A 17,070-nucleotide genomic window follows, 5' to 3' on the forward strand; every position below is an offset into this window, starting at 1 on the left:
GGCAGTTGGATGTGAACAGCGCATAGCGTTGTGCAGTGGTGGATGTGGGGAGAGAGATGGCAGAGTTTTGAGAGCGGACGATCTGCACGTGTGTCCGTCAGAAAAAGGAAATTTGTAAGACTGGATGTCATGAACTGATTATATATATTATACATTTTGAACACTAGTAAGATAAATACAGTGTTTGCTCTCTACCAAAATCTTTCGTTTGCTAATTATGCCTATGAGTAGTTAGTGCCGTCAGTAGTTATAATCTTTTATCTAGCTGCCAGTATTGGCGCTCGCTGTGTTGCAGTAGTTCGAGTAACGAACATTTTGGTGAGGTAAGTGATTCATGTAAGGTATATGTAATTGTTAGTCAGGGCCATTCTTTTGTAGGGATTATTGAAAGTCAGAGAAATGTCTGAGTACGTTCAGTTTTGCTCAGCTGTTTGAAAATCAAATAACGTAGAGGTTTTCCAGCACTGTCATTCATAAATTTTTCGAAGGGGATGTTTCAACTCTTCCGAATTTAGCTGTTCTGCGGTTTCCATAAATCGCTTAAGGCCAGTGCCGTCATGGTTCTTTCAAAAAGGATCATGGTGATTATGAGCTTTGGCTGCGACTCTAATTGCCTCTAAGTCGACCGAACTTAAAAGAGTAACCTTTCTTCTTGTTCGACTGTGTGCAGTAGGATCAGAACAGCAGAACTGTGAAAGGGCACGCGAAGGTGAAACTGCGAGGTCCTCGAGGCGTCTTGCGTCTAGATCGGGGTCAAGGTCGGATGCTGGGGCATCGACGACGCGACCGTGAACGGCGAGCACGCCTCCTCCGCCTTCTCCCTGACCTAGGCCGCGGCGAGCAGTCTGTCCCCTTTAGTGGCACACATGGGCCATTACTATGCAGACAATGTTGTTGTTGCTCGAGGTGGGTCAATGTTTTCGGCGGGCGTAGTAACTCATTACAATTGCTAATGCCGCGCCTGGGCCGGGCTCGGCGCGCGCTCCGCCGGGTTGGCCGTCGCCGCCGCCGCCGCCGCCGCCGCCGCCGCCGTAGCAGCCGGGCCCCGGCTCGGCTCGGCGCGGCGCAGCGTCCCGTATCTCATTCATACTTTTGCATAGTGATCAGGCTGGCTGCGCCGGCGAGGTGGGAGACGCGCCCGGCGGCCGCTGCAGTGCGCCGCGTGGCTTTAGCATGCAAAGACCGTCGTCGCCCGTGGCTCCGGCAGAACCGGCGCCGCCGCCGTCCGGACCGACGCCGACGCCGCCCCCGCAGTGACGTCGCTCGCCGCCCGCCTCACGTGAGTACTCGTCACGCCGCCCCCGTCACACGTGCGCGGCGCCGTTCATCTCTCTCTCTCTCTTTCTAACTCCCGCATGCGCAGTAGCTAGGCTTATCAGCTTTGCTGCAAGTACATTAGCATAGTAACGATTACGCCTTCATTCAGCATTACCGCACGCACTTGTCAAATATCAATAGATTGCTGTCTTGGCGTATCCATTATGACTTGTACCTTCACTGTCCAAGAGTAGTGCCCGGGCCGGCCTTTTGATCTTAGTGACAGTTTACAAGATGTCTCGCAAGTGGATTAGCGACTTAATGATTACGTCTGCACCCAGCTGTACTCCACCTACCTTCAGACACCAACGTGTTGTTGTGTTCGAGTATCCATATAGATCTCTACGCCCACTTTCCACTACCTTGGCGTTATTTTGAACTTCGTGACGGTTTGCATGATGTTTCAAACGTCACCAGTGTGTTTCAGAATGTAGATCCGTTCGACACGAAACGGCTGTTAATGAATCAGTGTCGTCATTGATGTCATCACACCTCAGTTCCCAACGAGTTCCACGTTTCTCAGTAGGTCACGTGGGCGTGTCCTCAATGTGCGTCAACTACTCCCCTGCTGTCCCTATAGAAAGCAAGGAAAGATAGAGCTTAATGTCAGATCGAGGTGAGCAGGAAATATTAGACAGCATGGTCGGACTGGCATTTGAAACCCGTTCCTTCGGTATCCCTCTGATAGGAAAGGGTGTCAGCAGCAAAGAGCTCCGTACTTTAGTATTCAATCATCAGCCAACTGGAAACTGATAACAATGATGCCCAACAACGTTACAGCTTTGGACCCTCACTTTCGTTATGTGTATTACTGAGTAGCATTTTATCAGGAGCATTACCAGATGCCGAGCTTGTTTTGTTTGATCCTTCCGTTAGTCACTCTTCTGCTGTTTTGGACATATGTCAGTTAATAATTCGTAAAGTGGCGTCATTTGTTATCACTCTGACAGCTTTACAGATACGAATGCGTGCCACAAAACCACAAGGAAAAAAAAGAAGAAAACATACATCTTACAAATTCTCAGCTGGGAATAATGTACAAGGTAATTTTCAGTTCACAAAAATTGTCTATGATCGGAGATGATGATAGATTTGATGAGAGTTTTCTTTCACTTTGGTGTTCCAATATTCTGCCGCAGAGTATCTAACAAGTTTATTTGCGAGGTCATCTTTCGCTGCAAGCACAGAAATATTAGTTTTGTAAATAAGAACAACCTTTTCTTGCTGCAGCCAGCTAGTTTTCACTGTTATTTTGGCTTTTTTAATTACTTAATTTGTCTAAGTTATTACTATTATCAGATAAACTAAGATTTCTATTCAGTGTGTCACCATCACGTAAACTTGGTATAAGTTACTGGCTACATTTATAGCCAAACAGCAACAAAACATAACCTGGGGGCCTGAGATAATTAACCTGATTAGTTGTAACTTTTGTCCAGCAATTTGTATGGACCACTATATGTGAAGCCTAACAACATACGTCCAGTGGCCTTGCCACACGTCTCGTGGTCTGTGGATACTAGACGGGGGCGTGGTTCCTGCCGTCGTATTTCCCGCCTTGCCATGCCTCTTACGTCACGCAGATAGCTACAGGCAGCCGCTCGTGATAGGACGTCAGTGTTCAGTTCGCTGCCGGTGTGGCCTAACCAGAATGGCACCTCCAAGCAAGTCTGACGCTTTTAGTACGGTTAAAAAACTTAATATTGCTTCCATGTTCCTTTACACACGTATCAGCGCGGAAGCTAGCAACAAGGCGTCAGATACAACAGTCGTTATTTAGCCTTGGTTTTGTTTTGGTCATAAGCTATTACTAACTCAAGGCAGATCAGCAAGAGAAAAAAAATCATGAATTAGAAAAGCGAGAAAAGCCTAAACAGTGGTGATAGGATAGGGTTTTCAAGCCGACTGTTCTCAAACGTAATAAAACTAGCTCACTCAAGGTCATGATTAGTTTACCGTTACAGCGAGATACTTATATTCATGGTCAGAATGGTACTCCAATGACCCATTTTTTAAGCATTCGATACTAGACTACTAGCATAAACATTCGACGGAAGTACCAAAATTATTTCTGTCTTTTGGTAAACTGCAAAGAGAGAAAAAAATTGTTATACTCTTTTATTCTGATGTATTAAGCATATTTTCTAATTTATTGGGAATGATAAAACTCCTCAGCAACTGATGGTGATAAGCAACTGAATTATAAACAAAACAAAAAAAAACAAAAATGGTTCAAATGGCTCTGAGCACTATGCGACTTAACTTCTGAGGTCATCAGTCGGCTAGAACTTAGAACTAATTAAACCTAACTAACCTAAGGACATCACACACATCCATGCCCGAGGCAGGATTTGAACCTGCGATCGTAGCGGTCGCTCGGCTCCAGACTGTAGCGCCTAGAACTGCACGGCCACTCCGACCGGCAATTATAAACACCACAAGTGGCGTGTAGAGCACTCTTTCTCCACGGAACCAGTGGTGACTAGTGGCGTGGCCACGAAACACAAGCAAAGACGTGCAACCATAGTGGTCGATTACTGTTCAAAAACTCATGGAGATTTGGTTGAGCAAATTCTGAAGTGATCACGTCCTTCCATAGGGTGATACAGATTTCGTCAATTTCAAAGGACCTCAGAGGCTCAGACAAGGACTTTCTTGTCTGGCCATGGAGGATTAACAGAACAACTCTCATGGTGCTTGAGAGCGATGTTGTAAGCAAAGAAACGGGTATACGCGGTCCGTAAGGAGGCTCTTTTCTCGTTCTGCACTGAGGGCAGTTGGGAGACGAATCAGGGCTTCCATTAGACTCCACATAAATTTTTGGTATTATACTGAATTGTGCCCCACCAGGAAGGGATAGGCATCACCCCAATACTCAAACGCAGTCGCTTCGTTGTTGTTCACCGTTAGTCTAAATTAGCTTTTCTGTGCAGGTATCCTGTCCCTCTGCTGACCTCAATGCCTCCTGACGGAGCATTGTATGCTGGTGCCCTTCGTGTCAATCCTGAGTCTCTAATCCGGGAGACAGGGGATGTCTCTGTATTGTATGGTGGTTCGCAATATGTTTCCGTTGTTATCCGACATCAACACATGTCTCTGCCGGCCGTTGTCAGTTTTTGTGACTGAAACCGCTACTTCTCGATCGAGTAACTCCTTAGTTATCATCACAAGGGCTGTGTGCACCCTGCATGCCACAGCACTCGACACACTCAGAAGGTCACCCATCCAAACGCTTGCCAAGCCCGACAGCGCTTAACGTCGTTGATCTGGCGGAAACCGGTGTTACTACTCCGACAAGGCCGCTGGCGCTATAGACACTGCCTGACAGAATTAGTGATGCAAACAGAAGGGGAGGACGAACGAAATGCAACTTCACTGGTTGGGAGGGTATGTGATACACTCAAAAGCCAATGAAATTCGTACACCTGCATAATATCGTGTAGGGCCCGCGCGAGCACGCCGATGTGCTTCAACATGATGTGCCATGGACTCGTCTAATATCTGCAGTAGTGCTGAAGGGAATTGACGCCGTAAATCCTGCACGGCTGTCCATAAATCCGTACGAGTACGAGGGGGTGGAGATCTCTTCTTAACAGCACGTTGCAAGGCATCCCAGATATGCTCCATAATGTTCATCTCTGTGGAGAGTGGTGGCCAGCGGAAATGTTTAAACTCAGAAGAGTGTTCCTGGAGCCGCTCTATAGCTATTCTGGACGTGTGGGGTTTCGCATTGTCCTGCTGGGATTGCCCGTCGGAATGCACAATGGACATAAATGGGGGCATGTGATCAGGCAGGGTGCTTACGTAGATGCCACCGGTCAGAGTCGTATCCAGACGTATCAGGGGTCCATATCACCCCAACTGCATACGACCCACACCAAATACAGAGCCGCCACCAGCTTGAACACTCCCCTGCCGTCATGCAAGGTTCATGATTTCATGAGATCATACCCGTACGCGCCCATCCACTCACAAGTTGAAACGCGACTCATCCGACCAGGCAACATGTGTCTTAGTCATTGACAGCCCAATGTCGTTGTTGACGGGCCATGACGAGGCGTAAAGCCTTGTGTCGTGCAGTCATCAAGGATACACGAGCGGGCCTTCGGCTCCGAAAGCCCATATCGATGATGTTTCGTTGAATGGTTCGCACGCTGACACTTGTTGATGGTCCAGCATTGATATCTGCAACAATTTGCGGAGACCAAACAGCTAAGGTCATCGGTCCCTAGACTTACACACTAATGAAACTAACTTGAATTAACTTAAAACGACACAAACGCCCATGCCCGAGGGAGGACTCAAACCTCCGGCGGGAGGGGCCGCGCAGTCCGTGACATGGCACCTCAAACGGCCCGGCCAATGTCGCGGCTGCACTTCCTTCACGTTGAACGCTTCTCATCGCTCGTCGTTGGTTCCGTTCGTGCAAGGTCTTTTTCCGACAAGCGATGTCGGAGATTTGTTGTTTTACCGGATTCCTGATATTCACGACACACTCGTGAAATGGTCGTGCGGGAAAATGCTCATTTCAACGCTACCTCGGAGATGCTGTGCCCCACTGCTCGTGCACCGGCTATGACACCACGTTCAAACTCACTTTAATCTTGATAACCTGCCATTGTAGCAGCGGTAACCGACCTAACAACTGCGCCAGGCCAGCCGGAGTGGCCGTGCGGTTCTAAGCGTTACAGTCTGGAACCGAGCGACCGCTCCGGTCGCAGGTTCGAATCCTGCCTCGGGCATGGATGTGTGTGATGTCCTTAGGTTAGTTAAGTTTAAGTAGTTCTAAGTTCTAGGCGACTGATGACCTCAGAAGTTAAGTCGCATAGTGCTCAGAGCCATTTTTGAACTGCGCCAGACACTTGTTGTCTTATATAGGCGTTGCTGACCGCAGCGCCGTATTCTACCTGTTTACATACGTCTGTATTTGAATACGCATGCCTATACTAGTTTCCTTGGCGTTTTAGTGTATTATTTCAGTGATTACAGTATTGAGTCACATTTACAAAGAACGTGGCAGTACAGGCCCTCTTGACACTATGGCGTTGCACCCCCGGAAGGCTGGATGCATACACTAATAACAATAATGTCGTGTGACGAGGGCCTCCCGCCGTGTCGACCTTTCGCCTGGTGCAAGTCTTTCGATTTGCCGCCACTTCGGCGACTTGCTCGTCGATGGGGATGAAATATTATGGTTAGGACAACACAACACCCAGTCCCTGAGCGGATAAAATCTCCGACTCAGTCGGGAATCGAACCCGGACCCTTAGGATTGACAGTCTGTCGCGCTGACCACTCAGCTACCGGGGACGGACATGCATGCAGTGATAGGGGGGGGGGGCCTTCATATCCTCTCGAAGAAAAGCTAGGCTGCAACTGTTCCAACCTATCCTTGATATCTTGGGTACTAGCACTGAGACGGAGCTGACTCCTAGATGGTCCCAAATATATTTTAAGTGGGCAGATCTGTTAATCGCACTGGCTAAGTGAGTACCTGAACATCCCGAAGACAATTCATTGAGACACTAGCCATGTGCGGAGGACTATTGATCTGTTGAAAAAGGGCCGAAAAATACCTTTGCTTGAGGGGTAACACATGAGGACGCTGGGCGACCTTGTGGTACCGCTGTGCTGTCAGAGTTCCCTCAACCACTATCAGCGCTGATCGGAAATCTCCTGGTGCAGCAGCGCTGCTCTTCTAAAGAATGGTAGGACTGGATCCCTCCCCAGGACACCGACGTACTGGCCGCCGATGTGCATGCGGAGTAGCCGATTTGTGTTTCATCGTGGAACTCAATGCGACGCCATTCATCGGCAGTTCATCCTTCCCAATTACAGCACCATACCGAACACAGCCGTCTGTGAAGTGTCGTTAACATCAGCCTACGCTTCGGTGGGTAACACCCTGTTTCGGCTGCTGCTGCTCTCTGGCCAATGATACGGGATGAGTCAGAATGTTTCAAGATGTATATTGCTATTTCTGCGATGGGCGCAGGTGTGAAGGGATTACAATGTGCTTTGAGCACAATATGATGATCCCCCCATGTGGTCGTCAAACGTGGGCCACCGAAAACTTTACGCTTAGTATGCCTGCCTTCACGTTCCCGAACAGTGCAATATCGATAAACAGTCAGATTCGAATGCCCCACATATTTGGATATAGCACGATTGAACCAACCAGGGAAATGGAATAGTGACGCCGCTTTCAAACTCTACTGTTTGCTGAGTTGCGTACTCACGAGAGTACACGACATCTCCGCATGCATCACAGTGATAACTCAACACCTGACGCTGTTCACGCCCCGTTTATATCCTCTCAGGCTCTGTAACAATAGTAAACACAAACATAGCTAACGCACTCTGGTGACCGTCCACAACGAATTGCAGACTCTAATCGATTACCCACTCAATGCACGGCGTACACATGTAAGAAGTTAAATCGACATCGACCATGTTTTCTGGGTACGTCACTTTTTCTCTCAGGCTAGTCTTGTCCAGAAAGGAGTTAGGTTGTTGTGGGGGAGGAGACCAGACAGCGAGGTCATCGGTCTCATCGGATGAGGGAAGGACGGGGAAGCATGTCTGCCGTGCCCTTACAAAGTCACCTTCCCGGAATTTGCCTGGAGTGATTAAGGGAAATCACAGAAAACCTAAATCAGGATGGCCGGACGCGGGATTGAACCGTCGTCCTCCCGAATGCGATTCCAGTGTGCTAACCACTGCGCCACATCGCTCGGTCCAGTAGCTAGTGATCTGCTGTATCGCGGCCCTTCTGTCAGATGTTACAGTCTGAACTAACTGAACACTACGCCTGCTGCCGCCGATACGTTATCTTTATCAACAATACTGTGCCAGTGGCTTTACCAGAATATAAGTGACCACGGTAGTTTTCTGTTACAATGGAACTCGGGATATTTAGTACGTAGGCCTTAGTAGCCCTTCGTAGATCTTCCATTTGTGACTTACCGCATTCTGCAGGCGACACATAGTTCACATTTTCATCTTCGTCTCTCTCATCGCAATTTGCGATACGGACGGTACCCTGTCCTATCACGATGTCATTCAGATAATACTAATTCTTCACATTTAGATCCGTAAAACTCGTTAACACCAGTTGAATAGCTACTTGGATACCTGAACACACGATTCTTCGTTCTCTGATCACACTGAAAGGTTCCACGTGTGATAGACATATACACATGTGAAACATGATGTAGCTACGTAAGGAGTCGGTGTACATCACCTTACAGATAATCATTAAAATATCCTTTCCTTACCAGAAAATTTTAGCAATGAGTAATTTTTATAAATGCCTGTAACGGAACTGAAAATGTCGACGGTTCGGAGGGAGACAACAGATTGTGATCTATATAGCTAGTGAAATGCTTAGTGTGGTCTGTGGTTAGCCTGTTTGATTTCTATAAGCAATTTACTATGCAAGGAAGTCTTCCTTAACTTCTTGTTGTTACCACTTAATTGCAGCTTCAAGAAAGCACAGTGAAAACACACTTACGGAAACGAGTACAGCATCTGTAGTAGTCGTCTTGTTTCTCTGCGAGGACTAGTTCTGTACACGTGTTTCATAGTGCTCGCTACAACTTTTAGGGTCTTTGTTTCACACATGGTCGCTTTAATGGGGAAATTGAACTTCAGCTTTCTCTATCAACGAATATAAGAAAGCAATGGCATTTACTCTGTAGTGGAATTTCGCGATGAATTTAAACTGTGTGTTAGACTGGAAACCGAACTCTGCACTTGCTTTTCATTCTGAAAATAACGCATAAATTGTAGCGAAGCTCTTATCCATGTTGTCGTCTTTTTCAGAGGTGAGAGTGTATTTGTCTTAGGTAGGTGCAATGGAGGCCCTTTGTCGAATTGGGGAATTGTCAGAGAGGAGCGGGGCTATTCTATCCGCTGGGAAAATTTCAAAAATCGCATACTTAGGAATTGTTTGGGTCGACTATCAGCACTGCTGTTTTTTTCTGGAAATCGTAGGGACTGCGGACGGAAAAGGTCCTTTAGCGGCATTTTTGTGCTCCGCTCATCAGTGTTATTGTAATAAAATGTTACAGTCTCTCCAAATGCAGCCCGTGTTATTGTGATAAAATGGTAACAATCTTTCCAAGTGTACCCTGTATTTACGTGGTCTCTTAAGAAAGTGTGGCACGTTGCCCGAGCCGCAAAGGAAGGTCCGCCGTTTAGGACGTGTTTTGCAGAGTAAAACCGCCATCCTTCTTCGTGGGTCCCGGTAATCGTCCGCATTTCCGAATCATTTGGGGCCATTAAGTTGTGGTGCTAAAACGCTCGCCGAAGAAGTAAAGTGGTGGAAGAAACGGTGCCAGCTGCGCCCCAAATTACGACTGGTCCGTCCGGAGCTGGTCAAATTGCCCACCGTTCGTTCCTGTCTCCCAATTTCGTCGGATGCCGTAATGAGGGCCCGCTCGCGGGGCCCGGCTGCTACCCCTTTGCGGGACGGCCGGTTCGGTCGGTCGGCCGGTCGGTCCGGGTTCGGGGATTCCCCCCGCGGCAGCGCGCGGCCCGCCAAGGATTGAACTGTCACTGGCGCCAGTTCGTCTGCGCGCCGCCAGCGCCGCCGCACCCTGTAATTTGAGACCAACCCTCTGCCGCCGCCGCCGACGCCGCCATCCACGTAGACCGCCTTGTTGTGGTATTAAACGCCGCGTGCCCCCAGCTAAAATATTTCCCCGGCCCGACAAGGGCCCCTCGCCACGGCCAAATTGCGGTTATAAAACTGATGTCGAGGCCCGCTTAATTAAAGTGGGCGTTGCGTGCTGCTCGCGGTGGCTGGTATCACCGCAGGCGGCACCGCGACCGGGGGTGCAGGCGCGCTGAGGCGGCGGCGCTGGGGGCGGAGGTGGGGGCGGGGGCAGCGCCAGGCACGCACGGTGCACGGCGGAGGGTGGCTGGCACGCGGAGGCGGACCGTCCGGCCCCCGGCGGGACCTCTTGATGTGGCCTCGACGCCTTCCGCCTCACCCTCAGCACAACAATGGTCGTCAGCTATCTGTTGTCATTGTAGAAAGGAACAAAGGACACTTCCTAAATACACAGTGTGTCCCAGTCCGTTAGGTCAGTGGCTATGAAAAATAAAAGTCGTGGATTATGTTCGCAAAATCGTTGATTTATTCGAAATAGTCTCTCCCTGAATCAATACACAACAAAAATCGTTTTATAGGGTTTTGAAACAAAGGGTTTACTCATTTTTTGGAACTCCATTTAGTACTGCAGTACAATTTTTCTGGATCTCCTCAGCTGCATCGAAATTGTGTCCTTCCATCTAGAACTTCAGTCTTCGGGACAAGAAATCGGCTGGGCCTAAATCCGGAGAATACGGCTGCCGATCCAAGACTGATTTATTTGCTGCTCGGAAACGCACACACAGTCTTCACGTTGTAGGCTGTGTCATTCGCTTGGAGGAACGATCAAGAACCTGCCTCTCGGTATGCTGGTGGAATTCGATGAATTATCGCACAAAAACGATGGAGAATTGAAAAAACTTGATGTTGCCTCGCTGCAACACAGCCATTTTCCGACAAGTGTCAGACACGTAGTTTTACATGTGCTGTCATGACGCCCGCTGCAGTGAAGTTAGCACTTTGACCTTCTAAATTGCTATTGTTGAAACGTCTAGGACCGTAACGTCACAACTTGCCACACGAGATAACATTGCAAAATGGTTTAAATGGCTCTGAGCACTAGGGACTTAACATCTGAGGTCATTAGTCCCCTAGAACTTAGAACTACTTAAACCTAACTAACCTAAGGACAGCACACACACCCATGCCCGAGGCAGGATTCGAACCTGCGACCGTAGCGGTTGCGCTGTTCCAGACTGAAGCGCCTAGAACTGCTTGGCCACACCGGCCAGCATAACATTGCAGTTTGGAATTTCACAGCAGCAGTCCTAAGGGAACTGGGACACACTGTGTATACCATCTCATCGGAAGTATCAGAACACCACCGTGTAACGCGGGAAGGACAACTTGACGTCATGTGAGGTGCTCCGACGAGTATAAAATAGGTACGGGCCCTTGTGTTGCCAGTATAAAAACAATAGCATAGAAATGGTCAGAGGGCTCAGGGACTTCTTACGTGAACTAGTCATATGGGTGCCGGCCGCTGTGACCGAGCGGTTCCAGGAGCTTCAGTCCCGAACCGCGTTGCTGCAACGGTCGGAGGTTCGAATCCTGCTTCGGGCTTGTATGTGTGTGATGTCCTTAGGTTAGTTACGTTTAATTAGTTCTACCTCTAGGGGACTGATGACCTCAGATGTTAAGTCCCATAGTGCTTAGGGCCATTTGAACCATTTGAGTCATTGGCTGTCGCTTCAGTAACAAATCCATTAGATATATTTTAACACTCCTAAAGCAGTCCAAGTCGACTGTTGGTGAGGAGACTGTGAAGCGGACACGCGAAGGAACAACCACAACTAATTTTGAGGTGTCACATAAAGTGATGTAAGAGTCACTCGGTCATTTGATAACTTTGAGATTTTTATTGATAAACTACTACTATGGATGTTCAACAATTAAACATTAATTACGCGTTTCGAGTAAACTCGTTTTGAGAATGTCAAAGGAGGTAAAGGGCTTCATACAAATGGCATGGCATCATTTGTCTCCTTTGATATTCTGAAGATGAGTTTACCTGATATGAGTAAATAAAGTTTAGTCGCTGAACATGGAGTCACTAAAAGTTTTTTCTCCAGCAAGCATAACAGCAGAGTTTAAACAAAAATTTCAAAGGGTAGCTGAATAAAGATCACGCACAGCTCATGTAATGACGGACAAGGATCGTTGAGTATTGCGGAAGGTGATTGCAAAGAGATACTTGATTTGAGTGAAAGGAATCACTCGTCAGCTGCGAAGTCCTATCAGCAGTCCGGCTAGTACAGTGACTCTGCGTAGGAAGTTAAAAAAAAAGTGTTAGCACTGCTCTTCATAAGCCGCACATTTCTGTAATCAACGCTAAGTGACGCTTGAGGTGGCGTAAACAGAGACACTACAGGGCAGTAGATGGCCGGAAACGCGTGGCAATCCGTGGAATGATTTGGGTATCGTGTACGCCCGCAGAATTTTAACTGTCATCCTGTGTTATGCCAACAGTCAAGTATGGGGTGGAGGTGTTAAGGTACGGGGGCGTTTCTCGCGGTTACTGTGTGCTCTCCTTATTGAGCTTAAGAAATCGCCAACCGCGGAAGGATATGAACACTTTTGGCAGCATTGTGGACTGTGTAGGGTAGAGTAACTGTTAGAAGGCGATGGCTCTTTGTATGTGCATCCTCTCACAAAGCAGCATTTCTCAGGCAATTGTTTGTGGAGAATAATATACCTGAAATAGACTGGCTTTTCCAGAGTCCTGATAAGAGCTCAGTGGAATGCCTTCGCGATGTGTTAGAACGACGAATTCGCTCCAGATCCAGCTTCGGATCTTGTGGAAGGATGGAATGTTGTTCTCCACAGACACTCAGACAGCTCATTGAAAGTGTCCGTAGCCGAGTTCAGCCCGTCATAAAGGCAAAGGGTGGATACTCTCTATAATAGCATCCATCAATAGGACCAATAAGTGTCCGGATGATTCTGTGCAGGTAAGGTATAGCAGACTAGGACATACCATAGCAGAAGCGCCAATTCAGGTCGAAAACTAACTTAGAATGTTGATGAGTCTAAGGGCGAAAACCTCATTCTGTGAAGTCTAAGTAGTGAAGAATCTACTTAGCCCTGATGGAAAATAGCTTATTTTCAGGAAAAGAGGCTTAAACAGAAAAGAGTTTATACTGTGCGAAATTTTCCCGAGGGCCATAGATTCGTATCGTGAAATTAAGTACTGAAATGACGGAGTTTATATAATGGAAACTGCAACTGGAAACACTCTTAAAACTCAGAATTTGTTCCCTGGAAACAGTCGTGAGCTGGCAATAGGGTATACCTGCCCGGCACGACTCTGGAAGTTCTTGGAGCTTATGAGAGGCAACTAACAAGACCCTATAAGGAATGGCGTAAATATTCGTCATTTTAAGATTCTGTTCTTTAAGTCGAGAGATGAGAAACTGCAAAAAGAATTTGACGAAACACTGAAACACTTAAGTCGAAATGCTGCACCTGGAGTAGACGACATTCCATCACTATTACTGAGATCCTTGGAAGAACTAGTGCCGGCCGCGGTGGCCGAGCGGTTCTAGGCGCTTCAGTTCACAACCGCGCGACTGCTACGATCGCAGGTTCGAATTCTGCTTCGGGCATAATGTGTGTGATGTCCTTAGGTTAGCTTGGATTAGTTACCTCTAACTTCAAGGCGACTGATGACCTCAGATGTTAAGTCCCACAGTGCTCAGAGCCATTTGAAGAACTAGTATTTTACAAGCAGTACTTTAGCTGTAATGGAAGCTATAAGGCCGAGATGAAATATCCGTAGACCGGAAGAACAGTGTAGTAACATGAAATATAATAACGAATGTGATGACTGATGTGAGTAATAGAGATCCTCCAGTTTAATAAGTCATGGTTGCAAAATAATGTCATCAGCTACATAATCTGACAAAAAAAGTGAAACATGCAGAAGGGGAAGAGAAAACAAATGAAACTTCACTTGTTGAAATGGCATAGGACAATATTTCAACGATTACAAAATCAAATCAAATTTACAAAGAATTTGGCGGTATCATACTACTTCTGAATATGACGTTGCACACCGTTTGGTCTCGAGGCGTGTACTGATTCGATTGGGACGAGTGTCTCTTGGTCGTTGTATCCTGTCCTGAAACAAGTTGGCCCACGACTGTTGTAACTGATACTGATGCTTGATGTCCTGGATGATGATATTAGGACGGAGCTGACGACCGAGCTAGTTCCACATATCTTCTACTGGGCACTGATCTGGGGATCTTGCTGGACATGAGAGGACCTCAACACTACGCAGACAGCTTCTAGTTATATAGACCTATATGTTCCTATTGTCAAGTGGCACCATGATACTTTCGCATGAAAGGTAACACGTGAGGAGGCGGGATTTCCGTACCGTAATGTCGTACTGTCAGAACTGCTTCAATCACTACTAGCCGTGACCTGAAGTCAAAGTCCGCAGCCCGTGGTCTGGTGGCCGGCATTGCTGCCTCTGGATTATGGGATCCCGGGTTTGATTCCCGGCCAGGTCGCGGATTTTCTCCACCCGGGGACTGAGTGTTTGTGTTGTCCTCCTCATTTTATTATCATTCGGGGATAGTGGCGAGTTTGGACAGTGAAACGGTTGCAAATTTGTACAGGCGCTGATATCCATGCAGCTGAGCGCCCCGCAGACAAAATATCATCATCATCATCATCAGAAGTAATACCTTTGGCACCCCGTACCATGACGCATGGAATAACAACGTTTTGCCTCTCAAAAAAATTTGTGAAATTGTATCATTTTCCCTGGTCGATGTTATACTCGCCGACTATGGCCATCTGGGGCTATGCAGAACTTCAGTAAATTGCTGAACACCATCGATCAGCAACCCAGCAGTCCCAGTAACGTCACCATCACAAACACAGCCTTTTGTGCTGTGGTATTAACGGCAGCCTACGCCTGGGACGATGATTCTCTAGTCCGACTGCTGCTTATCTCCGAATAATGGCGCGAGATGTTACAGTATGTTGCGTTGGAGTCAACTATCGAATACTTGCTCTCGGATGACATGCTATGATGTGACATGGATTACGATGCACTTGGAGCATACTACCTCCCTTGTGGTGGTCAGATGTGGCCAACTGGACCCTTGGTGAGGAGCATGCCTGCTCTAACGTTACAATGCAATTCAACGTCAGGCGACTGTCAACTCCGAATACTCCTAAAATTCGGATACGGCACTATTCGACCAGCCTTCCAAATGGAGAACGTTGTCTCACACGAGTACGTGGCATCTTCGTGCCCTTCAGAGTGATCACTCAACACATGAAGCTGTTCATGCCCCTTTTATGCCCTATCAGTTTGTTTAAAAGTACTAAATACAAACAACACTAATGCATACTGGTAGTGTTTCTAGGCCCTTCTGTGAGATGTTACGATGTACAGCAGATGTGGTCTACACCTGCAACGCCGGCCGAAGTGGCGATGCGGTTCTAGGCACTGCAGTCTGGAACCGCGAGACCGCTACGGTCGCAGGTTCGAATCCTGCCTCGGGCATGGATGTGTGTGATGTCCTTAGGTTAGTTAGGTTTAACTAGTTCTAAGTTCTAGGGGACTAATGACCTCCCAAGTTGAGTCCCATAGTGCTCAGAGCCATTTGAACCATTACACCTGCAACGACCGGTATGTTAACAGGATCAGTAATGAGGTTCCACTGGCTGATCAAGAATATATGTGGTCACCGTAGTTCTTTGGTACCGTGGCATTCGGGCTTTTTATTAACTAGACCTTAGTGGCTCTTCTTGAATTCTATGCTGTGATATAGTAATTAGTATAACAGATGATGTAGGAAACGTATTTGTTACGGTGTGGTGCAATGATACATGTGTTAGCTACCTTAAATACTTACAATTGCTTGGATGCTCCAAAAGAACGTGGTAGTAATAAGCACACATATCACTTTCTCCGGTAAGCCAAAGCATTAAGACCACTGACAACTGACACTGGATGCCGGCTTGAGACATTACGCACACATGCCGCGGTAACAAAAGTATGTAAGCGGAGCAGACACGAAAGGGGAATCACACTAGCGAAGATACAGGCTACAAATGGGGAAATCCATTGAGATAAGAAACTTTGACAAAGGGCAGCTAAACTGCCTATTGGCTTCTCTCTTGGGTTCTTCGGCCGACGTTCATCTAATGATTTTACTGACGTTTCGCCAGCACGAGTGGCTGATATTGTCAAAGCTTCACCCTCCATTGCTGGTGGTGAACTGGAGCCGAGCTCGCGGTCGCAGTCTATATATACCTGGCGCGCCCACGTCCGAGAGCTTCTCCTCGGTCATTTCCGGTGCGGTTCTCCTCTTGCTACCTGCGACGGTCGTTCGCTGCAGTACGGGAGGCCAGGATCCGTTTAGCTTAAGGCTTTACTCTTTCTTGCTGAAACTGTTCGCGTGTTTTTGTATTTCTACAGCTTCTCGGAACAAGCGCGTGTGACAGTGCTTCTCTACAGCCAGAACTTCCGTGTTGGCGAATTTTATTACGTGATCGGTCTCACTCAGTGCGTGCTCTGCCACGGCGCGATTTCTCCACCTGCCCCAGCCTGCAATGTCGCTTATGTTCTTTGATCCTGGTGTTGATTGATCGTCCAGTCATTCCGACATAAACTTTTCCGCATGTGAATGGTATACGGTATATTCCCGACATTGCAAGTAGGTCCCTTTCCTCCTTTGCCGATCTAAGGCACTCTTTGATCTTCCTTGTCGGTTTGAAAATCGTCTTTACGCCGTGTTTGCGCAATATACGGCCGATTCTGTCCGTCACTCTGGGAATGTATGGCAGAAAGGCCGTACCCGACATTTCTTTTTCTGATTCCTTACTTCGCCGAGTGTTTGCCTCTGATACACTTCTAATATCACTTGTGGAGTACCCATTGCTCCTCAGAACACTTTCCAGGTGTTGCATTTCGTGTCTGAGGTGCTGCAGCTCTCATATTCGTCCTGCTCGCGTCACGAGCGTATTAATCATGCCTCTTTTCTGGCTTGGGTGGTGGTTTGATAGTTTGTGCAGGTATCGGTCAGTGTGTGTCGGCTTTCAATACACGCTGTGTCCCAGGATTTCACCATCCC

General features: G+C 47.6%; 1 protein-coding gene across 1 annotated transcript in view; it reads left to right on the top strand.

Moving 5' to 3' along the window:
- The first annotated feature begins 952 nt into the window (after positions 1 to 952).
- LOC124712157 overlaps positions 953 to 17,070 on the top strand; it is a 227,206-nt gene continuing 211,088 nt past the window's right edge. The window contains exon 1 of the mRNA XM_047242454.1: positions 953 to 1,279. Within this exon, the coding sequence (XP_047098410.1) occupies positions 953 to 1,279 (327 nt within the window). The remainder of the gene's footprint in view (positions 1,280 to 17,070) is intronic.

The sequence above is a fragment of the Schistocerca piceifrons genome, chromosome 8 (assembly GCF_021461385.2).
Source record: "Schistocerca piceifrons isolate TAMUIC-IGC-003096 chromosome 8, iqSchPice1.1, whole genome shotgun sequence".
NCBI lineage: Eukaryota > Metazoa > Arthropoda > Insecta > Orthoptera > Acrididae > Schistocerca > Schistocerca piceifrons.